The 25,529-nt window shown below is 41.1% G+C and overlaps 1 protein-coding gene across 3 annotated transcripts; it reads left to right on the forward strand.

Annotated features, from left to right (window-relative positions):
• Positions 1-24,833, forward strand: LOC115150855 (macrophage-stimulating protein receptor). 3 transcript variants are annotated; one of them, XM_029694597.1, is made up of 22 exons: positions 1-355; positions 2,379-3,699; positions 11,679-11,855; positions 11,993-12,115; positions 12,221-12,391; positions 12,713-12,873; positions 14,426-14,561; positions 14,793-14,929; positions 16,267-16,446; positions 16,588-16,687; positions 16,796-17,014; positions 17,173-17,316; positions 17,610-17,763; positions 17,969-18,058; positions 18,237-18,455; positions 18,660-18,740; positions 19,000-19,181; positions 19,324-19,433; positions 19,626-19,791; positions 19,971-20,107; positions 22,463-22,710; positions 23,064-24,833. In XM_029694597.1, exons 2-21 carry the CDS (start codon positions 2,482-2,484, stop codon positions 22,692-22,694), a joined length of 4,137 nt encoding a protein of 1,378 aa, XP_029550457.1. In that variant the 5' UTR covers positions 1-355; positions 2,379-2,481; the 3' UTR covers positions 22,695-22,710; positions 23,064-24,833. The 3 variants fall into 3 exon arrangements, with proteins under 3 accessions (XP_029550457.1, XP_029550455.1, XP_029550458.1); XM_029694595.1 differs by having other exon boundaries at positions 3-355; positions 23,229-24,833; XM_029694598.1 differs by lacking the exon at positions 1-355 and having other exon boundaries at positions 3,126-3,203; positions 3,292-3,699; positions 23,229-24,833.
• The last annotated feature ends 696 nt before the right edge of the window (positions 24,834-25,529 follow it).

Below are 25,529 nucleotides of genomic sequence, written 5' to 3' on the forward strand. Positions count from 1 at the left end.
ATAAATGTTTTAAGTGAAATGGCAAGCTGCATTATCTTCTTCACTGTCATTTTATGCACTTGGAAGTTGGCACGCTGTATCACGCGCAAAGAGGAGGTGAATGCGTGCGCTAGGTTGAGGAGTACAGCAAACCATCTGGTGCACTGCAGTCTATGATTCACCTTTCGCCTGGAAATAAAAACTGTTTTCATTGTTTGAAAACTAGCGTAGGCTACGCATACAGCAAATTCTCCATTGAAATAAATATTGGCGAAGGGAAAACTTTTCGAAGTCCGTGCGTGGACAAGGGATTGTCAATTATGCTGCCAAGAGGACAAATCTGAGATTCGTGACGTTTGTGCATTACCTCAAACAGGTAAGTAGCGAAAAGTTTTGGTTTAGTAACAAGCATTACATAATTTTGCAGAGAGTTCTGAGTTTATTCGTTCTTTGTGGTTCTCACCTAAAAACTATATTGTGATTTTTAGACATCATCGAATATATTAAACTTTATAGTGGATTAAAATATATATTGTGAACACTGATTGATTTAATAATCTGAAACATTTCCTACATGGCGTGCTTCAAACGTGTCTACTCCATTCTTTCTGTTTATATGGCATTCTATATTCTGTTTATATCTACTCCACTTGAATGACAGAATATTTAGTCGGTTTGTTGTTTTTGTCAGTCTTTGAATTTGGTAGATAGTTGCTGAAATCCCAAAATTATATATTATCAGTGTATTGATTACGACCGTATGTGTCGACCTGGATTTATGAGGAATTGTGTACCTTATCATAACTGTTTCAATATGATATGCACATGGCATTTCCTGCAAGCCAGATAAACTCATATTGCGTTATTCCATGTTTAACAGGGTGTCTGTGGGAATTATAAACCTATTAATCACGTCTCTGTAGTTTTGGATAGCTAAAACATGCATTAGCGCTATTGGACATGTTCACAGGCTCAGACAGTAGACCAAGCTGCAGAGACAAATCATGGGTTTCTCAGAACTACTGAACTCCACTCTATTCATTGAAACATATTGAAATGCTCTACTCTTCAAATGACCTTTGTAGAAAGCATCTGAATGAAGATAATGCTATTTGTGACTTTTCAATGACCAAGACCAGATTGCAATGCGTTGCATGCCTACCTGTAAATGGCAATGAATGGAAACTAAATTTCAAACCTTTGGTTTATTAACCATGAGCATGAAGAAAGTCACTCAGTCCTTACACCCATGTCCCTGCTGCTTTTAAACACTAAACCTATGTTTGTTTGACATGAATTTGCAGGTGTTAAAATGTAACATGTATGCCAATGCTATTCTATGAATTATTGATGTTGTGTATACTGTGTGTATATATATATATATTAAGATTTCCAACTTTTCTAATGGCTAATAACTTTATTATAGGTATTTTTTTTCACTGTATCTTGAAGACTGTTATATAACCGCATTATAATGCTTCTGTTGTTGAAATTCTACAACTCATTTTTGAGAAGTCCCGCTTTTCATGTGGGACTTAAGAGGCACGTATTGTATGACCATCAGTCCGTGTGCATCTTTTTCCCAGAAAGGCATGTAGTGGTTGTGACAGGAATGCAAAGTAGAGAGGCTCAGGTCCCTGAGTGCTACCTGTAACCTGGCTGTGATATGTCCGGTTAATCATCAACCCAGGGGATGTGGCTCAATGCAAATGCACAATGTCCGGGACATGTAGTGCTCTGGTCAACTTCCCGGGACATGGAGTGCTCTGGTCAACTTCAGCAGTAGCTACATGTATGTCATGTCATGGCTCAGTATTGATTAGCAATTAGAATGTGTTTAACCCATTCATCATTCGAACGTAAAGACCTCTAGGGAAATTAAAGCTTCTAGGGAAATTGATATTCTCTTGCATTAGAAGATGTCTGGATTATTGATCTGTATTGCACTGGAAAGACAGACTTTTACCTGCTTTGTATGAGAACATGGCACAATTTGGGGTAGATGCTTCCACACTACTAGGGCTTTTACATTATTAGGTTGTGCTTTAGCAATGCATTTTCAAGCTCAAAGGACAGAGCATGACATTTTCAGGCACTTTGAAATACTTCAGATTGTTAATTAAAAAAAGGCTTTTGTATGTCATGATGGAAGAGGTTTCACAGACACATACTGTGTAATACCAACACAGCTCTCTTTGGCAACCGGCATCTAAACATTTCCTATTAGGCTGTTGTTTACTATGAGACAGCGGAAGCTTTTAACATTGCTTCCTTATGACCACATCTCTTCATCATTTTAGATAGAATCCCATTATGTTTATAGCTTAGGAATCATATTGATTGCAATCTTGTGGACAGTCAGGACCACTTTAATCATTTATCATTTTTATTTTCCTCAGAGATCTGCAGCTGGTCTCAATAAGGATGACATTGTCCAACAATCAGACCTGGAGGTAACGCAAGGACATCAGTCCCCCCTTCTCTCTGCATCTGAGAGTGGAGATGGTCCACTGGGTCACACAGTGGTTGACATGTGTCTGGCTCCAGACTGTCTTGACCTCCACATTGGACACCTGCCCCTCCACAACCCCTAGCCCTGTCAACTTCTCTGTGGTCTACACCATGCCCTTCTTCCAAACAAAGAGCCCCATCCAAAACATAGTGACCAACTCAATGTACCAGGAAGTGTATGTGGCATCTCAGAATGTGATCGAGGCTGTGAACATGAGTTTGGAGAAAGTGTGGGAGCTTCCTACAGGCCCAGTGGGCGGCCCTGAGTGTAAGATTTGTGATTTGTGTGACGTTGACAAGGATCCCAACTTCCTAGAGAACACTGACAATGAGGTATTGTTGTTGGATACATTCTTTATGTATTTATACTCTTGTGGGAGTTCTCAATATGGTGTATGCCATTTCCACCAACTTAAGACAGATGGACAACCACCCAATAAGAATTCATCAAAATGTTTATTCAGAAAAGAATCGAACTCTGCTGCCTATTGTCCTGACTGTCTTGCCAGCCCGCTGGGCACCAAAGTCACCATGGTGGAGGAGGGACAGACTGTATACTTTTTTGTGGCTTCCACTGTAAATGATAGAGTGACACAGAGATATGACAGGAAGTCCATATCAGTGCGCCGACCATTGGCGTCAGAAGACGGTTTTTACAATGACGTGCGGGGACTGACCGTTCTGCCTAGCCTGCGCAGGACCTACAACATTGAGTATGTCTACAGCTTCTTCACCCAGGAGTTTGTCTACTTCCTGTCTGTCCAGAGAGAGAGCCCTGACCAAGAGTTCTCCCCGTTTCAGACGCGGCTGGGCCGCCTGCCGAGGAATGAGTGGGAGATGAGGAGGTACCGGGAGGTGGTTCTGGAGTGCCGGTTTGAACCCAAACGGAGGAGAAGGAACACGGTAAGCGGGAGTGAGGCCTTTAAGGATGTGGTGTACAACGTGGTGCAGGCAGCCCACTTTGGGAAGGCAGGCAGAGAGCTGGCGGATGAACTTGGAGCAGAGGAAGAGGATGACATCCTGTATGGAGTGTTCGCTGTCACAGATGACAATGGGGTCACAGAGCATGACTCGGCCCTCTGTGCCTTTCCAATGGACAATGTGAACAAGGCCATCGATGACGGGGTGGATGACTGCTGTAAGTCTGGCCCAGAGCAGCTGTCCCGGGGACTTTGCCACTTCCAGGCCTGCGAGAGCTGTCCTCATGAGGTGAGTTCACCAGCCCACCAACTCAACACTCGCTCACACAGGTTGATCCAGAGAGGTGTTGGTAAATTGTGTTATATACATTATGCGTACACAGTCTGTTCAGGTTGTCTTCACAATGCATAGATAGCATGAGAGTTATTCCCTTATTTCACTCTAATATTTGTGACAGACTGGGTAAACGTTAGTTAGTTTGGCTACTTAATAGGGGTGAAACGGTTCACAAAACTCACGGTTCGGTACGATACTGTACTGTGGTGTCACGGTTCGGTACGGTTTCGATACATCGACAAAATAAATGCCTGAGAAATATGTAATTTGTATTTAGATTTTCCATTTATTATAATAGTAAACATAATAGTAAACATGGGTAGCTTGAATTCCCAGGAGGATATGGAAACAAAGGGACAACTAAAAACAGCAGTGCCTGCCTTATAACATGAATACAGTCATTTAAAACAGAACTTCAACAAGAGTGCTTAGTCCAGCAGCATATATCAAAATGTAGTCACATAGCAGTGCTTTAAACAAAATAGGACCACTTGAGACTGGTTACTTGAAAAAAATTAAATCAGATTTTCGAGTTTTTATTTAAGAAGATTAGTCTATCCACATTATCTGTAGTGAGCACAGATCGGCTTACTGTGACAATGTCAGCCGCTGTGGCGAATACACTCTCGCTAGGGACAGAGGTCCCAGGCACAGCCAGGTAGCGCCTTGCTAACATGGCAACATGAGGGTATATTAACTCTTTGGTTTTCCACCATGTAAGTGGATCAGCATCCAGAGGAATAAGGTCCACTTCCCTGTTTGAGGTCACCTCCTCCTCTATGACCTTGACCTTTGACTTGGTTCCCTGCTCCTGGGTCGTGAACAACTCCCCAAAAAGCTCAGCCATGGCAGACTTATTTTCTGGAGGAGAACCCCTGTCGTCTGTCGTCTCTGGAGCGGGGTTGGCTCCTGTGGTATCTGTGGCTTGACCCTGCAGAATTAAATAAGATGAAAATCTCTGAAGTGGCTTTAAAAATATGATTTGTTGTTAGAAATATATATCAGACACTATTATGACAATTACAATTATTACTTTATAATGAATTGTTAAATCACTAATTAATAAAATAAATGTCACATTATCAAAATAAATACAATACCTGTTGTATATTGGTCACAATCTCTGCTGTGAGTTTATCCAGGTGCAGCAGGGATTTGAACCGGGGGTCCAAAGCGGTGCTCTTGTGTAAGAAGTCTTGGACACCAAGATCAGCATATCTAGGCTCCAGGTTAACTCTGATAGCAGTCTTGACATCCCTTACTGCGGGTTCATCTTCATCAGATGCCACCATTGATTTCAGGATCATTGTTTTCATAGGCAGGACCATGGAAACTGATGGAATGCTCTCAGTGCATATCAGTGTTGTGACTGTTTTGAGAGGTTTGCACACTTTGATAACTTCCTCTGCTAGTTTTATGTCATTTTCAGACAAAGTCACAATATCTTTGACATTCTTCCTCACAACTTGATCAGTTAGTGTAGAATACACCTCAACTTTCTGATCAAGGTATCTCTCAAACATGTCATGGCTTGAATTCCATCAAGTAGGGACATCTTGGATTAGTTTGTGGTTTGGCAGCTCCAGCATCTCCTGTTTTGTCTTGAAAAGATCTGCACATGTGTGGTTTATGAACGAAGGATACCACCTTCCTGATCTTTGCTAGGAGGTGAGAGATTGGATTAATCGACATTGCTTTTTGAAATGCTAGATTAATAACGTGAGCAAAGCATCCTATCTGTGGCCCCAATCAAGCTAGCGCAACTGCATTTACAATATTTCTAGTGTTGTCAGTGGTCACAGGAATCATTACATTATCCTACTCCAACTTCCACACTGCAACTACTTCCCTTCGCTCTTCCCCCAAGTTTACACTGGTGTGACTACTCTCAAGGGGACGTGTTTGAAGGACATGGCTTTTTATCTCCCACTCTGCCGTAATGAAATTAGCCGTTACAGTAAGGTAGCCCTCTTTAGCTCTAGATGTCCAACTGTCTGTGGTTAGAGCAACAGACCACGTTTCTGACAACTCGCTCTCAAGTTGTTATTTTGTTTTTTGTGTAAGGCAGGTATTAATGTCTGGGCAAAATGTGAACAGGAAGGAATAGTGAAGCACGGCTCGACCACTTTAAACATGTTTATGAACCCCGCATTCTCTACCACAGAGAAGTGTCTCATATCTGCCGCTATGAATTTGCGGAGGGAGTCGAAAAGAGAACACACAGAAGAAGGCTGTTGCATAAAACACCTGTCTCCAGATGACATCTTCAAACTAAAGGCAACCATAGCATCCATGACAGAGAGGGAGAAGCGTTCATCCATGTATACAGGTAAAATGGTCTAGCTAGCTACATTATCAGATATTATATGTTCCTAATTTTGTCAGAAAGTCATTTTCATTGCAAGTTAAAGCGTACTGTTAGCTAGCTAGCTAATGTTAACTGGCTGGCTCGCTAGCTAATGTTACGTGTATGATCTGTGTAGTAATATTTTTCGTATCTCAGAGCCATTTGAATTTCTAGTTATAGCCTAATGTTAGTTAGCTAGCTAGCTCACATTGAACCTAGCTTGTTGGTTAGCTTTAGCTACCAGCAGATTCATGCAGGGTAGTGATGTTATGAGTTGGGATTATGGTTCATTGTTAAACTAGCTACATGTCTAAACAAAAGACTCCACTATGCAAGTAACCATTTCACTGTACCGTTTACACCTTCTGTATCCTGTGCATATGACAAATAAACTTAGATTTAATTTGATATAGTGTGAGTTTACCATAGAAGATAATGTGAAGAACAACATAGCCTGCACCAAAGTCAAATTAGGATATAACGTTAGGTCAATGAGACAGTGTCCAAGTTCTAAAATTCTCCGGTAGGATGCCCTGCTTTTATTTAGTCAGTCAACACCTTTTAAAAATGTACTACATAAGACCGAATCGAGACGGTCGGTCACAAATGGTAGGCTTACCACATAGATCGGCATTCCTAAAATACTTCTGGATGTCTTTTTTTGGTGCAGCCCGGACCGGCCTTGATTTCCACATCCACGGACGTTTCGTTCAGATTTTGTCCGTCTGGACCAGCCTTGATTTGGCCCAAACATAGATGTCTATAAATGGTGTCTTTTCAGCTTTAATTGAGAACCGAAAATGAACCTGATTTCAACATCCGGAAAATACGTATTTTCAACGTCCGAAAAATAGGTATTTGCAACTTTCATTGAATCTGATCTCAATGTCCGGAAAGTACGTATTTTCAATGTAGGGAAAATACGTATTTTCAACTTTCATTCTGAACTGAAAATGAACCTGATTTCAACGTCTGGAAAACACATCTTTTCATATTCATTCAGAACCTAAAGTGAACCCAACTTTAATATCTGGAAAAATACGTATTTTAGATATCTTTTCAATGTCATTTTGCTTACTGGGACTATTCTAGTAGGGGCGGCAACTTATTTGTCTTGACTAGGACGGACCGGCCCTGAGCCTAGATGTACATGTCTGGCTGGACTGGTAAAATGGAGACTTGGATGTCTGTGGAGTCAGCGAGAGTGGGTGATCCAGTGATAAAAAAAAAAAAACAACTGTACAAAAGTATGGAACAGTGTGAAGGATAATGAGTGCACCAGGAGACAGGTGTGAGCTATTTTCCAACCAGGAAGAAGTGGACTCTCCAGAGGAGCCATGGAACATCCTGTACTACTCTTTCGGCAGGAAAACAGATTATTTCAATGACTCTCATTCCTGTGTATCAGTGGAGGCTGCTCAGAGGAGGAATGGGAGGACCAGACTCCTCAGTGAATTTCATAAAAATAAAAATAGTGAAACATTAAAAAATATGTCCTTTTTAGATATCCTAAATATACTCACATGTTACCAAATAATTGGTTAAAACACACTGTTTTGCAATGATGGTATACAGTAGCCTCAATAGCACTCCGTAGTGTAGCACCATGGTGTAGCCAGAGGACAGCTAGTTTCCATCCTCCTCTGTGTACACTGACTTCAATACAAAACCTAGGAGGCTCGTGGTTCTCGCCCTCTTCCATAAACTTACACAGTAGTGATAACAACTTCCGGAGGATGTCCTCCAACCTATCAGAGCTCTTGCCCACCCAATGAAAGGATTAGATAATTAATATAGTACAGAAAGCATAAGCTACAGCCAGCTAGCACTGCAGTGCATAACATGTGGTGAGTAGTTGACTCAAAGAGAGAGAAAGACAATAGTTGAACAGTTTTGAACAAATTCATTTCTTCAAAAATGAAGGAGAAGCAAGAGAGAAAGAGAGAGAGAGAGAGAGAGCTAGCTGTATTTCGTATTTTCACTTTCACAGCTAGCAAATGCAGCTAGCTGGTTTAGCCTACTCAAACACCTGGCTCAAACAGAGAGGGATGCTATGCTACCTAGCTGGCTATGGCTATCCGACACTGGAATTTTTCCAAGTCAAGTTAAGCTTAACTTTAATGCATTGTCACTGGGGCCCGCCGATGTATTGTAACTGCTAAACTGCTTGCAAACTGTACACTGTACTGCATGATTGTAGCGGCTTTACTAACGCATTAGTTCTAGTAGCTATGTTAGCTAATATGGTGACAACGATGTAGGCTGTGTGTAGGGGTTAGAGGTTATTATATGAAGGTTTGGCTTGGAAAGTTTTTTTTGCCATGTCACAGATAGCTGATGTGTTGTGCACTGAAGTCCACAAGCGAAGGGGATAGGTGAGAGGAGGAGAGCGCGTAGATGTGAGAAGGAATTATCCCAATGATAAAGGGAATCATGCTATTTGTATGTGGCTGCTATGAAAGTGAACTGTATTTGCGTGTGATTCACTCTGCCAATTCTGTTGGAAAAAGTTTCTTAAATGGAAGCAAACGGAACGAAACGGGGATAAACATACATTAATTTGTCCAATAGAAACTCTTGTTTGCAACTGTTGGACTAAGGATTATATCCTAGAGCAGCTAGATGCAGGCAAGATTGTGCAAGGCAGTATTGAATGTGTCAATGTCTGTCACCTCGATTACTCAAATTTCTCTCAACCTACACTGTAAACTTTAATTCATAGGCTCGTTTGTCACAACCTCATGATGGGAATAGGCAAAATTTGAGTAGCATGTAGTAGCCTAAACCTATCGATGTTACATTGAACTGGGTGAATGGAGTATGAATGACAGTCATCCAGTATGCTGTAATAGAAAGAAGGCCATGCTCCCCAAAAATAATCGTCCTCCCTCATCTGAAATGACACCGACCGCCACTGTAGGCTAGGTATAGTAAGAGCCAATGGAATTTCTTGTGCGTGGTAAGTCTAGGATGATGTTTTCTCTTACAGTAAGTGCATGGACATGACAAGGATGTTAAACAAAAGCAAGCGTGTCAGAGTTTAATGGTCTGTATTTAGTCACGCAATAGGTTGTCTCAACCTGCTCAATTTGGTTTACACAGGAGCAGAGGAGGGTTGAAAGCAAGGAGTTATTTTGATTCCAACAGCAATCACTAATCACAACAACAAAAATCTGTATTTTCATGTGTAAACAGCTATCTAGGCACAGAGAAATCTATTGGAGTCATAATGCAATTGCTCCACAAAATGTTTCTGTATTGCCCAGTCCAAAGCAGACTTTATAGTGTGTTCAAGTTATTTTTCTTCTCTGCCTTGGGTAGTCAATCCACTATGCACACATCCTCGATATCTCACATGATCCAGATGACATATCCATAAAAAAGGAAACTGTGATTTAGGCTTAATCAAAATTCTTTAGTTGTCAGTTTACATGTATATTTAGCAGTAAGCCAAGCAGTGTCTTTGAAATCTAATTAGGCTGTTATCCTTTTTATCAGGTTCAGGATAGACAAGGCCATGACACAGTTGTAACATGATTCCTGTAGCAACCAATAGCGTTCACTGGCTCTTGACTCCTCTAGAGAGCAATCCATTTGTTTGGAAGCTTTTTTTGTGGGATGGAAAACTGCTTTATGGAATAAGGACACAACATTTTGCCAACAAAAGAAAACAGCTGAAAAAGAACATGATTTTGGACAGAGGCCAACGTATTTGGAAGTTAGTTAGCTTTTAAACTTGTTTCCGGATATGCGTCTTTGAATAAATTTCTCATGGAACGGTGCCTTTGGCAATGTTTTATTGTCAGTCAAATGAATTGTATGCCTCATTTATCTGGGAATTAACATGTTTTAATACTGTGAAATTTAACAAGTCTGCCATAAAGACCATTTACATTTTTGACTGTTCTTTTTACATTTTTTATTTACTCAGCAAATAGCAAATAAAAACGTGCCAGTGAGTGTTACTACTATGAGATCACATTTGACTCCCCAAATATTCCCTGACCTATACAGATCTCTGGTTCTGAGATTCTTTAGGGGTTCTAATTTGAATTGACATCAACAGCAGATTTTGAGGGATTTTTACATCCGTACCCCAGAACGACCAACGTAACCACAGTGAACGTGACTCCGAGAGGGATTATTGTTTCACAGTACTTGGCTGTTTCTTTGTGTTTTCACAATTCAGGACAGGAGTGGCCTGCCAGCTGGAATTTACAGGAATCTGAAATCTGGGTCCCTCCCTCTCCAACATTAGCTCACAGCTGCTACCAATAACCCTGCTTCTCAGAAGAACAACTACACCTCTCATGAGTGTCATTGTCTATATAATTATTGTATAATTTGAAGCCTATTTATGTGTACTTTTACTGGCTCGTGGCATTGAGTGCTTATTGTTGTCTGGTCTTTGCCACACTGTCTACCTCCAGCATGCCCAGATGTTATGAAACCATGGAAACAAATCCTCCTTCGCCAACCTTTTTTTAGTACAGTATTGTGGGAGAAAACATATACATATAGACAGTCAGAAAAATACACTGATAAGGCATATTCCATTTTGGCATCTGTATCAGTAGTACAGATACTGATTCCCAAATAGTACTAACAGTTCTGTTGAACCTGAACTAATAATCACATACTGTTCCTTGGTTATATCCGTGTTTTTCTAGTTTTTGTGCATATTCATGACAATGACTGTTGGAACTTGAGATCTGAGACAATTGATTATGTTTCTTTAACATGTTATTTGTACCTCTTTTAGATGGAGTTTCTTTGTACCACGTCAGTATGATAAATATAATATAGTAGCGAGAGCTATGAATCACCATGGGTCTTTGGCATCTGAGGTCAGACGCCATTGTGGTTCATTCAGGAAGCTGAAGCAGAACAAAGGTTTTCTGGTCCCATGAGGAAGGTGGGAAAAATCAGTCAATAAAGTTGCACAGCCTATAGCTGATATAATACTATCAGAGCTGTGGAGGAACTCATTGGTCAGTGTGTTCTCAAAGTGTTCCCTTATAAAAGCATTACACAAGCTAGGGTGCATTTGCTTTAAAACCTTTTCATTCCTTTTTCACTTGGCATCAGGTAAGCTGCTCACCCAGTTCCTTGTTCCTAGAACATCTGTTTACGAAACAACAGCAGTAGGCTATAGTGCCTCAAGGCCTGATGTCAAGTACCAGATACAAGTATAATACCCTACATTTACTATTGCACTTTAACAGGTTGTAGCTAGAGAGATTTTTTTTTAAACAAAATGTGAACACATTGTACATGGATCAAGATAATACTTTTTCTGCTTTTGGTAATTTAGTGTTATCAAGGTATTGTGTAAGTAGTTTTGAATATGTTATTTGAATAGCACAAGTCGATTTATTTACACATGCACCTATGAGTCCTTGGTTTGCAGCCCAATTATTCTGATTAATTTTGACCAGAAAACACTCTGGGAGCTTGTTATGTGCTATAACTAGGGCCCAACTATTTTTCATGCTCTAGGCTCGTGATCAGAAAAAACTCCTGGCCCTACTCAGAGAACGTACATCATCTCCCTATTTACTATGCCCTATCTCCCTGTGACCAGAGCATGGAGAACAAAGCCACCTGCAGGGACCACCCCACCATGGTGTCTAAGCCCTATTACAGAGTGGACCTCTTCAACAGGCAGATGAATGACATTCTGCTTACCTCCCTGCTTGTCACCACCATAGAGAACAAGACCGTGGCACACATTGGCACCTCCACTGGACGGCTCCTCCAGGTATGGAGGGGGACAGCTCACAATAGAGTGTGATCCTGATCCATATGATCTAATCCAGTTAAATGAAAAGTGTGAACATACTATAGTTCTGCTCTTCTTCGATAGATTATTAACGATCTGCTCTGTCTTTTTGGCAGCTTGTTTTGAGAAGATCAAGCCCTATTATCTTTGCCAATTACACCTTGGTAGAGAACCAGAGAGTCTCCTCAATTGCTGCTGTGTATTCGTCAGAATCTCTACTGTTTGTGGTTGGAGACAAGGTTTGGAAAAGCCAGTTCAAAATCAGTTACAGTTAGCAAACACAGCGATCAAAGTGACTCTTTGATTGAATCAAAGTTAATCAAATCGCTCTCTTTGGCTGGCAGGTCATCCAGGTGCCTCAGAGGGGGCCAGGCTGCCAGCACTTCATGACCTGTGCCATGTGCCTGATAGCCCCTGAGTTTATGGTCTGTGGCTGGTGCTCTGGAGAGTGTTCCTGGGAGGAGGAGTGCAGTGGCCGCTGGCGGAACGAGTCTTGCCCCCCTGGTATTACCGAGGTGAGAAGAACTGTGGAGAGGGATGTGTTTGTTTTGGGCAGGGAGGTTTGGATTGGAGCAATAAGCTACCCTACCATACAATGGATCTTACTGCTGGCTAGGTTCTATGTGGAATAATGTGTTGATGAATTCAAAGAAATGCCATTAGTCATATGCATGTATGGTTATCATAAAGATATGTTTGAGATTGTCCATAGTCACAGATTACCTGGGCATAACCATAACGTGACCATGACTTTGTATAGTATTTGTATATTGTGATGATGATAGGTTGGGATTGAAAGTTCATATGCTGAATCTGTTTGTTCCTGTTTGGCCTAGTTCTTCCCTAAGACAGCTCCCCCTGATGGTCAATCAGAGCTGACTCTGTGTGGCTGGGAGTTTCAGTCTCCCCTGAGACCTGCCATCAGCTCCAGAACCCACCTGGTGAGACTGGGACAGACAGCCTGCGCCGTGCTGCCACTGAAGAGCAACAACACACAGTGAGTACCACTCACAATGACAGAGGGTCGGCAACAACACATCCACCACGCTGACCCTCAACACGGGGGCCCCTCAGGGGTGCATGCTTAGTCCCCTCCTATACTCCCTGTTCACCCACGACTGCGTGGCTGCGCAAAACTCCAACACTGTCCTTAAGTTTGCCGATGACACGATGGTGGTAGGCCTGATCACCGACGATGATAAGACAGCCTATAGGGAGGAGGTCAGAAACCTGGCAGTGTGGTGCCAGGACAACAACCTCTCCCTTAATGTCAGCAAAACAAAGGAGCTGATTGTAGACTACAGGAAACGGAGGGCAGAGCACGCCCCTATTCACATCGATGGGGCTGTAGTGGAGCGGGTCAAGAGCTTCAAGTTCCTCGGTGTCCACACCGCTAAGGACCGCTCATTGTCCAAACACACCAACACAGTCGTGAAAAGGCTACGACAACGCTTTTCCCCCCTAAGCAGGCTGAAACAATTTGGCATGGGCCCTCAGATTATCAAAAAGTTCTACAGCTGCACCATTGAGAGTATCTTGACTGGCTGCATCACCGCTTGGTATTGCAACTGCTTGGCATCCGACCGTAAGGCGCTACAGAAGGCAGTGTTTACGGCCCGGTACATTACTGGGGCCAAGCTCCCTGCCATCCACAACCTCTATACCAGGCGGTGTCAGAGGAAAGCCCTAACAATTCTCAAAGACTCCAGCAACCCAAGTCACAGACTGTTCTCTCTGCTACTGCACGGCAAGTGGTACCAGAGTGCCAAGTCTAGACAAGTCAGACTGCTGAATGGTTAATCAAATGGCTACCCGGACTATTTGCATTGACCACCTTTTTATTTGCACTAACTCTCTTGCACCGGCTCTATGCACACTCCCCGGACTCTAACCACACACTCACACATACAACACTGAGACGCCAACATGCACACACGCACGCACACACACACACACTCTACATACGCTCACACACACAAAACACATGCATATTGACTACACATACACACTCACACATAGACACACTTTCACACTCTTCACATACGCTGCTGCTACTCTGTTTATTATCTATCCAGATTGCCTATTGACTTTTACCCCTACCTACATGTACATATTACCTAAATTACCTTGAGTACCTCGTACCCCTGCACATTGACTCAGTACCGGTGCACCTTGTATATAGTCTTGCTATTGTTATTTTATTATGTTACTATTTCCTTTTGATTTTGTGCACATTTTTCTTACTTTTTAACTCTGCATTTTTGGTAAAGGGATTGTAAGTAAGCATTTCACGGTTAAGTATACACCTGTTGTATTCGGTGCATGTGAAAGTTTTTATTTGTTTTGAGATACACAGTGGATCATATTAGTCATATTGACATATATGTTTATTATATGTACAGTATGTACAGTACGTAGGTTTTACTCAACTAGTATGGGCCATCCTGTAGATGTTAACTTAACTGAAACGGGTTGACGTCTCATGGTGATTTCTGCTTCATCTTTTTTATTTTATGTTAGTTTGACACTGTTGTTGTGCCGCTCCTTAGCCTGGTGTGTAAGATCCACTCTGGGCCCATTGAGCTGTCCAAATCAGTTAACATCACTGTGGAGGTGCATGAGGAGAAGGTGGAGGGCCGCTACTCCATCGACGGGAAATCAGAAATGCCAGGATTTACCTTTGTGGTAATTTGAATCTACAATTGATTGCACTACCTAGTTTCAGTTGGGTGACTCATCTGATTATGTCTCTGTTAATAATAAGATGTATTATTGCATGTAACAGAGACATACTGTAAATATCAAGTGAGTTTGGAAGTATCCTCTGTTGTACAAACAAAGTCACCATCACTCTTTCAGGGGTACTTTATGAATGGCTTTAGGATTAAATTGGTAACATGTTGCTCCCTCTGGCAGATTCCCAACATCACAGAAATCCAGCCCAACTACGGGCCTCGTATTGGGGGAACTCTGATTACTGTGACTGGGCCTCACCTGGACGCTGGGAAGAACAGGAGGGTCACTCTGAATGGAGATCCCTGCCCAATCACCAGGTGGATGTAGTTGGGTCGTTCCACCAATTCGGTGCATTTTGAGATGTGTAACTTGGTGAAAAAAACTGTTGATTTCACAAATGTTTTACATTGTCATAAAGCGCATGTTCAACTGAATAAAAAACACGTTTTTCCATCTCAAGAGGTTAAATAACAAAATTACTATAATAAGGGCCTATTCAATGCCAAATAAAGTAACAGGGTTGATGGTAACAGGGTTGACAATTTTATCTTAAATCAGCCGCTTGTGATAAGGGAAATGGAAGCTTGTTATGTGCAACAGGGAGGGATAATTGAATGCAAGCTTCACCCCAAAAAATGTCATTGTTAAAACATTTCTAGCCTGTCTTTCTATGGTGAACAGGGTTGACTTGTTATGCTTGGCCCACTATGTTTTCCACCACAAAACACCAGAAAATTGACAAATCAGCTCACCTGCTTTTACACTTTGATTTGACTATTAGATGTTCAATGTTTCTTTTGAAAATCATATTTAAAATGCAATAGTCAACATGGTTGACCTTAAAAAATGGGACAAATCACTAATCAAATGAATCATTAATCACATGAAATAAATAATAATCTTCAGAAATTACTTTGTCAAAGAAACCAAATAACTAAGGCTTTACAATTATGATTTTGCCCTTTAGCCTTTATTCAAATATTTAGCCTTTATTCAGTCTTTATTCAAATTAAAAAAATCACATTTATTGAATTTTCCATGTGGTCAATATTAAAGGGCACTTAGTTGAATTTAACAGGCTTTTAATTTCAATTTCAATTTTGGTGCAAAATGTCTAATTAAACTATCATAGGACGCAAAGGCACTCATTTCGTGGAACGATCCAGTTACTGGTTATGTCATTATGGCTCTCCTGTGATGTTTTCACCCAAAGCCTGTTTCCTCTAACCTATACTTCTAAAATACCTGCCTGTATGACATTTACTATTGACTATTTACCTGTGTGAGCCCCATGCTTGTCCCAGCATTTGTGTGTACAGTAAACGCAAACTGATCGCAATCTGATTGTGCTTGGACTACTTTATTATATATATATATTTATTATATATATTTAATATTTTTTATATATATATTTTTAAACCTTTCAATTACAGGGAGTGAATGAAAAACTAGTAGTTGTGATGACTAACTCAGTGTGGTGTATCCTTTTTTCTAAATAGTCTGTTAAACTTTTTCATGTTGTGGGGTGTGGGGTGATAATGTGGGGTGATAAACACATAAAGCCACATGTAGAGTGAGGTGACCATAAGTCCTACAGTATGACCTGTAGGAGTATACTAACCCTGGACTTCCTCCCTACTTCACCTGCCTCCAGTGTCACAGCACCCAGAGGGAACATGTCCTCCATCATCTGTCTGTCTCAGCCCATCGCGGAGGTGAGGGACGTCCCCCTCAGTGTGTTCATAGACAAGTCCCCTGTCCTCACCACCAAAGTCTTCTACTACAAAGAGAACCCAGAGGTCACAGCCGTCCTCCCAGACTGCAGTTTCGACAGGTAGGCCAGCCTTTACAATCTGTCACCATCTCAACCAAAATAAAAGGATAGAGGATAGATCTAAGCCCTGCTGGTGGGTTTCTGTAGAATCTGTTATTGTCACTCGCTCCACTCTCCATTGTTTTTCTCTGTCGACTCCAGGGGGTCAAAGATAATCATTGAAGGGAAGAACTTGGACTCTGTTTACAGGACCATCATCCGCTTTAAGCCCAATGAGGGCCACCTGAAGCCTGTCATCAGAGTACGGGCCAATAAAATATTATACAACCACATACATGATACATGATAGAGATAAAAAAAAACGTTTCATGTAATCAGATGCATACAACTCTTTTATAATTCCCTCCAGGTGTGCAAAGGCAAGTCTTTGCCTACACGGATGGAGTGCATAACTCCTGCTCTCCCCCGGGAGGAGACAGAGGAAGGGGAGCTCTCCTTTGATATGGATGGAGCTGTTGGACTGTGGAATGGAGAGTTCTCCTACCACCCCTATGGCGAGCCAATACCCTTTGAAACTGAGGGCCATGTACTTAGGCTGTACCATGGACAAGATGAAGTGTCACTGCATGTAAGTGCAACAGTGCCATAACAACACACCTTATTAATGTCTATTTGACTGCTACTTACTGTCAGAAGGAGTAGGAATATCGTTTTATATTGCTTACGTATTGTTTAAACATTTTCAAGGAGGAAAACTCAGAAGTCTCATTTTCTTCCCCATCACAGCACCAGAAACTGAACCTTGTGAGTTCCTGCATGACAATCACTATGACAGTGGGAGGAGTGGATTGTGACGCGAAAGTCCTGGACAATGAAATCACCTGCAGGATCCCCAGAAACGTAACCATCAGTGAAGGACTGCCTGTGAAGGTTTGTTGGTTACTGGACACTATGTAGTGCATTCAACATTAGAGTATGTTAACAATAAACATCCTACTATTGGGCTGTACTTGGTTGTTTTCCCTACATGTGTGGTGAAATTACAGGAAAACAAGACAGCAGTCTCTGGCAGTAGTGTGTGACCATGCCGACCATAACTTCGTTTAAAAAGGATGTCAAAAGCTGACAAAAAAAATGTCTGTATCTATGTGTGAATGTGTTTTTTTGAAACGAGGAAATAAAATCAATCAATCAAGACCCACCCACTGTCTCTCCTTCCCCAGATCTCCATCAATGGGCAGGTTCACAACGTTGGGACAGTGGTCCTGGTCAGTAACCACTACATGGTGGGCATCGTACTGGGGATACTGGGGGCCCTGGTGGCGGGGGCCGTGCTGGCCTTTGTAGTCATGAAGCACCTGAGGAAGCAGAAGAAAGGTGGGGTTCCCTGTCTGTCTGGACTTTGATCAGGTCATCTTACACAACCCCATGACTGGTAATGAGGATGTCTTATGCAACTGGTTTAACGTAGGACATCTACAGCCATGCACAGTGACAGTGGTAGCTAACATTGTCTTGCTGACTTTTGATGCATTTTCCTACTCCCGTGGTTTACGATTGAAAACTCTTGTGACATTTCCAGACTCTCAGGTGGAGACCCGTTTGGCCCAAAACCACAACCGCTCCAACAGCAGTAGTGTGGAACTGTCATCTGTAGCTGACTACAGAAGAGGTGAGACTCTAATTGGCTAAAATATATAGTGTCTCGATCAGTTTCTATTCTTTGGTTTCAACAACAGTGGTTGAAATCTACACATATGATGTATGTACATAATCTACACATACTGATGTATGTGCATTATCTACACATACTGAAGGAACTCTACTGACCTTGCCCTTTTCCACTCTAGTAGTCCTGCCTCAGAGGCCAAGTTCAGCTCTGGGAAGCCCAGTGGTGTTCCCCAGCCTGGCCTACCCTGCAGGCAGAATGGACCCCACACTCACCCCCCTCCTGCCCTCTGAGAAGATCTCCATCTCCAGCTTCAGACCAGAGCTCCTGGAAGAGGTGAAGGATGTGCTGATCCCAGCAGACATGCTCATTGTCCAGCATTGCCAGATCATTGGCAAGGGTCAGTCTCATTATAGTGTGTACAGCACTATACATAGAGTGCTTTTTAATTGTGTTTTTTAGACAACAATCAAATGCACATAGGCTACTACTCCCATACCTTTTAGTCTCTGTTATTATACCAAGTAAATCAAATTGGCCATTTTAAATAATAGGGACTTAAACCCATCTCATTCCAATTATAATGTTCTCTTATCTCCCTCAGGTCATTTTGGCACAGTTTACCATGGCTACTTCACAGACCACAACAACAGAGAAATCCATTGTGCTGTCAAGTCATTGAACAGTGAGTATCTCCTTCACAATGTTCTAGAGCTGAACCAGGTGGACTGAGCATTAGTCACCTGTACATGTGACCAACTGGGTGAACATGGAACAACCCTGCTTGTTTGTGGGGATAATTGAACATGCAAACTCGGTTAAATGTGGTTTGTTTAGGGGTTTTAAGCTTTATCTGTAAATGTTGACGGTTCATAAGCAGTTTTTACGTTAATATGTGTGTGTATGCCCTGCGTACGTACATGCGTGTGTGTGTGTCATATCAGGGATAACAGATGTAGATGAGGTAGAGCAGTTTCTGAAGGAGGGCATCCTGATGAAGGGGTTCCATCACACCAACGTTCTCTCTCTGCTGGGCATCCTGCTGCCTCAGGAGGGGCTCCCCCTGGTGGTACTACCTTATATGAAACATGGGGACCTCCGCCACTTCATACGCTGTGAGAAAAGGGTAAGGACGCGACAAAACAATAACTACCACCTGTTCACTTTGATCAGCATACAAGGGATCCCCTTAACACCTCAATGATACAGTGTGTCTCAAGGCTTATGTGACAGACATTATTCTTGTGTGGTATTGATTCTTCCTGTAGAACCCCACAGTGAAGGACCTGATTGGCTTTGGGCTTCAGGTTGCCAAGGGGATGGAGTACTTAGCACATATGAAATTTGTGCACAGAGACCTTGCAGCACGCAACTGCATGTAAGTCAGGGTTGAGCAATCAGTTCAGTTCTCTAACTGGGGCTAGTCGCCAATTTAAACTATACATTAGACCTGACATAAGCAAACGGATTATATTTTACTTAGTAATGCTTCTGTACTATAGTTGCAGGCTTGCTTTCACAGATCACCAATCTGGGGCCCTTCTGTCTGCCCTTGTTATTGTCTGTGCAGGCTGGATGAGTCGTACACAGTGAAGGTGGCAGACTTCGGCATGGCCAGGGATGTGTTTGATAAGGAGTACTACAGCATTCAGGACCACAGGAAGGCTAAGTTACCAGTCAAGTGGATGGCCATCGAGAGCCTCCAGACACAGAAATTCACTGCCAAGTCAGATGTAGTAAGTAAAGGAATTACTTTCTGATAACACAATAAGAATTAGGCAGCATTTGTGGAATTAGGACTGACATTGTTGTTACTTGAATAATTATAGTGTTTATACACAGTAATAAGAGCAACTTTATATTACCCCCAAATCTTTTCTCACCAAGCTAAGTTTCCCATCATGCCCCTCTGCAGTGGTCCTTTGGGGTGTTGATGTGGGAGATGTTAACGAGAGGAGCAAGCCCCTACCCAGAGGTGGACCCCTATGACATCACACATTACCTACTGAAGGGCAGGAGACTCCCCCAACCACAGTTCTGTCCTGACCCTTTGTAAGTTGTGGTAATGATAGTCTAGTGACATTTCATTTTGTTGAAAATTCCTCATATTAGAACTCAAAAGAAGAAGAAAAGCCCTGTTCAAAGTAAATACATATGTCTATAGTAAATATTGCTATACTGTAACAGAGATGCTTAAAACAAATCAGAAAGCTATGGAGTATGAATTTCCCACCTCTTCAGTTGCAACAAAGAGGAACAGAAAAGTCTAGCCAGTAATTAAAGGATGTTGGAAAGGTCAACCTGCAGTGTTAAACCCGTAAATGTCCACCACAGTCATATCCGAATATGGTTAAGCAATGTAGTCTGAGAGTTAATGATCACCACTATGCTTCACTTCAAAGATATCCTCACATGCGCAAGTGCACACACACACACACACACACACACACACACACACACACACACTGGAGTGAGATTACATATGAACGTCAACTTGTTTTTCCCTGTGTCCCCGTCCCAATATCAATGATAAATTCTACAGTCTAATCTAATGTGTCCCCTCTCCCAGTGACAAATAGGAAGTGTTGAAAGACAGATTAACGATTGAGAAAAAAACTGTAGAGAAGAAGAACGCAACATAATGGCTGACTTTTCCATGTGGGAACAAACATTGGTCTCAATATCTCAAATATGTAAAAGCCATAAATCACCTCCATATCGCTTTTGCTTAATCATTTCGGTCTGTAAGTTGAAATGAGTACATAGCCTGTACAATACTATTTTATTTCAGTTAATCATTTTGTAGGAATTATACTCCCATTGCTATAAGGAAGCACCACATTACAGTTTTTCTCAAGACAATGTTTTGGAACAATGTTGTTGATTTTCATATAATCAAAAGAAACTGCGTGCAAAAAGATTAACCCAACCGTACTTATCTCTCGAGTCCAAGCAGACAAAACAGAAAGTTAGTCTCTCTTTTTAAAATCCCAGTAGATCAATACATTTTCTTTGCAGTCACTAAATCATGATGATCTCCCGAGTGGCGCAGCGGTCTAAGGCACTACATCTCAGTGCTAGAGGCGTCACTACAGACCCTGGTTCGATTCCTGTCTGTATCACAACCGGCCGTGATTGGGAGTCCCATAGGGTGGCGCACAATTGCCCCAGGTTTGGCCGTCATTGTAAATAAGATTTTGTTATTAACTGACTTGACTAGTTAAATAAAGGTTAAAATAAAAATAAAATAAAAAATGATCAAAATTGAAAGTACAACTATCCAAAGGTGCAGAATTATGGGCAATTACTCTCCTTTTTAGCCTATTTCACTTAACAATTTCAAACATATCAAATGTAATATTATTCCTGATAAAAAAAATAAGCACATTGGGTAACTTTTTACATTAAGTTGCCCCTGTAAGGCCACGTAGTAGTTACATAGGTATTACTATGTAATTGCATGGTAATAGGGTTGTAGCAGTATTAGTTATTACACAATTTCATAAAGGAATGTGTAATTACACGTCCACTTGCTGAAAGGTTATTCCACATGTGTAATTACAGATGTTATGTACTGAGCCTGCGCAATACTATTTTATTTCAGTTAAGCATTTTGTAGGGCTTGTACTCCTATTGCTAGAAGAAAGCACAACAAAAAATTTTTGGAACAATGTTGTCGATTTTCAAAACACAGAACACTGTGGCCTTTTGCAAAACAGTAAATGCGTTTTCAAAATGTAGTTGCCTTCTCAAAACAGAAATACATTCATCAAAAATATATTATACTGTCAAAATTGCAAATACATTAATCAAAAGAAACTGCATGCAAAAAGATTAACACAACCATATTTATCTCGAGTCCAAGCAGACAAAACAGGAAGTTAGTCTCTCTTTTTAAAATCCCAGTAGATCAATACATGTACATATTTAAATATAAATGTATTTACTTAATAATACATGTATTTACTTACAATACATACCCGGCTCAAAGGGTATACTGAATAAAGTGAAATGTAAGAACAATGTAGTTACATAAGATATACTTGTAATTTTCATGTACCAACCCAGGAGCTAACAACTTACAATGTAAAGTGAAACCCAGTAGGGTATAACCTCTATAATTACTATGTAGTTCGAATGAAACAACCTTTACCGACAATAAGATAACTAGGAGAAATTAAGCGACAGGAGAACATTATTTAAAACCCTTTTAGTTACATTGTACTTACAATATAACAATCTTTAACAACCAACTCTGTAATTACAATGGATATACACGTATTTACTAAGTACCTACCCAGTAACAAGCAATTTAATGTAAGTTGTATAGTTACGTTTCAACACAGATCCAAAAATGCTTGTACGCGATTGAGTAAAACTGTAAGTGTTATATGTAACTCTCTCCAGGTATGCCATCATGCTGCAGTGTTGGGACCCAGACCCAGAAGTGAGGCCCAGCTTTGCCACGCTGGTGTCTGCTGTCCTGACCATCCTGTCTGGCCTCGAGGGGGAGCACTACATCAACCTCAAGGTCACCTATGTCAACCTGGACCAGCCACGCCCCTATCCCGCCCTCACCGAGTCCGCAGACGAGTGTGATTCCTCAGACATTGAAGACACACGCTCAGTGTCCTCCTGATGTCACATCAGGACAGGTACATGTAGTATGGTTTGGTGCTATGAGCACAAGGACCTCAAAAAGTCTAACTAAAGGTTGTTGATTATCTTTTACTACCTAGTGTGGATAGGAAGCAGTTGCAATTAACAAAGTCTAAGGGACTTGAAAGTTCCTCCCCCACTCACATTATAGTATACTACCTGGCAAAGTTTTTTGTATTATAAGAGCGGATGTAATGTCCATATGTTTTCTCTTAATTGTTTTTGAGATAAAGTAATTATACTGTATCATTTGGATCATACTTTTACAAAACGGACCCTAATGTTTTAACAGTGACCTGTCATTGTTACTTTTATTTCATGTGTGACCTTCCTGGTCCCGTCCCTCAAGTCAGTGAGTCAACACAGGAAGGAGCAATGGATGGATAGTTCATTTATTTTCAAAGCTGCAATGATGGGACACACACAGTATGGATGAATGGTCAGTGTTGCATCAACGTGTGGACAGTGGTGCATCAAAGTTACAGCTTGTTGCATTTCTTCTCGCTGCCTGTAGACTCTGAGAAGATAGGACGGCTCCCAGTTCGATGAGGAACACCAATCTTGATTGATGATCCGGGTCACGGCACCAACGTGACCTTCCAGGTCCCGTCCCTCAAGTCAGTGAGTCAACACAGGAAGGAGCAATAGATGGATAGTTCATTTATTTCCAAAGATGCACAGTATGCACAGTATGGATGAATGGTCAGTAGTCGACGGGATATAAACAGTACACACAACAATTATTCATAAATCTGCTGTATAATATACTAACAAAAAAACAATTGAAATGTCTATCAAAGTCATTGTGATCATATGGTGGATTTAACAATTTCTAATAATTCCTAATTTACTATAATAAAATAAATACATTGTTTCCATGTGTAATCTCATATTTACAACATCAGAATAAACTATCATCCATTTTAGTTTCCAAAATATATAAAATGAACCTTTAAAATGGTCACATTTGTGGCGAAGGAATATAATATACCTAAAATGTGCCACATATTTTCCTAAGCTAACAAAACCAGGCTATTAAACTGGCTGATGCTCATGAGTTTATAAAACATATACATTTGTCATAAATGACATGATGGGACACACACAGTATGGATGAATGGTCAGTAGTCCATGAGATAAATAGCACTCCTAAAGAAGATGCATTTTCGAGTTAGCTACCAACGTCAAAGTGGGAATTTTAGCTAGCATAAAAACCACATGGAAAACTGAGATTCCGCAAATAACAAATAAAAAGTGTCTTATTTAATGCCAAGCCAACAACAGTAGTTACTCATAACATAAATTGCTAATGTACAATGTAAAAGCTGGATTTTATGATGTAATGTCAACTTTATACATTTCTATCCCGGGACCATTCAATTTTCAACTCACCCACAGTAATTCTCCATAAATCTGCTGTGGATTAACCAGAATCCCATGCCTTTATCACTGAGTGTATTAGACAATGTAAACACACTAATCAACCAGGAGGCGGCGTAATACCCATTTTATTCAGGAATTTAACAATTGAATTGCACCTTTACACATGCACAGTGTGTTTTAGATAGAGTGTAATAAATTGAAATATTTATTCTAGATTCTTCGTCTGTCATTTAAGTAGTATTTATTTTTTAACATGAGCTTCTTCCCATGTGGCGGCTTCATCCATTGTTACTGTACACTTACAGTAACAGAGACAAATGAGACTTGTGTAAACAGTCACTGGCAAACTCATGAGTTGTCATGAGTTGTCAGGACTGTTATTGAGCAAGACTTCCACTAGAGGCCAGTGTTCTACTAGATTTGTAGAACATGGCGAAAACACAGCACTTAAAATGTAAATCACATTTTCTGAACACCATCAAGTAAAATAGAGACATCTCACTGAAAAACATGTATTGGTGTACATTCCATATGCATAACATCCTTTCCTTACTCTCAAATTGCATATCTATCTTTAAGACTGCACACAGTGGTCAGTAGCTCATGAGTTGTTTCTGTAATGAATAAATGGGGAGGACAACCATAAAACACTCATCCAAAGACGAGCTGACTTTGTGTAAAATAGCAGCAAAGTTGAAAAAGAAGTCACAATAATCCCGCTTCTTGCACACAAAAATAATCAAAGACAAATAAAACCAGAGGGAAATAATCATCATAAAGTTTTCTTTATTTCCAAGCTACCAAAGAACAAAAGTGAATTCCCAGATGACGGGGACTTTGATTCGTTCTGAGAGAAGCGCACATCGTCAAAAATGTGTGTGGGTACCTTGGAGGGCAGAACCCTGGGTTTTACAGAAGGAGGGGATGAAGAGCCTGCTCTTTCTCTCACCGCACTGCCTGCCTGCCTGCATGCAAAGAGTTAGAGTCAGTGTCAGAATGGGTAATTATTAATAAATGGGTCTTAAATACATCTAAAACCAAAAGCATTGTATTTGGTTCAAAGCATTCTCTTAGACTTAAACCTCAACTTGAGTTGTGCATAAAGGGTGTGACCATTGAACATCGGATCCTAGGAGTAGCATTGGATGGTCAGTTATCATGGTCAAGTCATATTAACAAAGTTGTTGTGAAGATGGGGAGAGGTATGCCTGTCATAAAAAGACGTTCTGTGTTTGATCTTGTCCCATCTTGATTACTGTCCAGTAATATGGTCAGGTGCTGCAAAGAAAGACCTAGCAAAGCTGCAGCTGGCTCAAAACCAAACTGCACGCCTTGCCATTAACTGCACACACAGAACTAACATCAACGACATGCATATAGTCTTTCATGGTTGAGGAAAAATGTACTTCTCTTCTAGTCTTTGTAGCCCGTT

The sequence above is a fragment of the Salmo trutta genome, chromosome 16, assembly GCF_901001165.1.
Source record: "Salmo trutta chromosome 16, fSalTru1.1, whole genome shotgun sequence".
NCBI lineage: Eukaryota > Metazoa > Chordata > Actinopteri > Salmoniformes > Salmonidae > Salmo > Salmo trutta.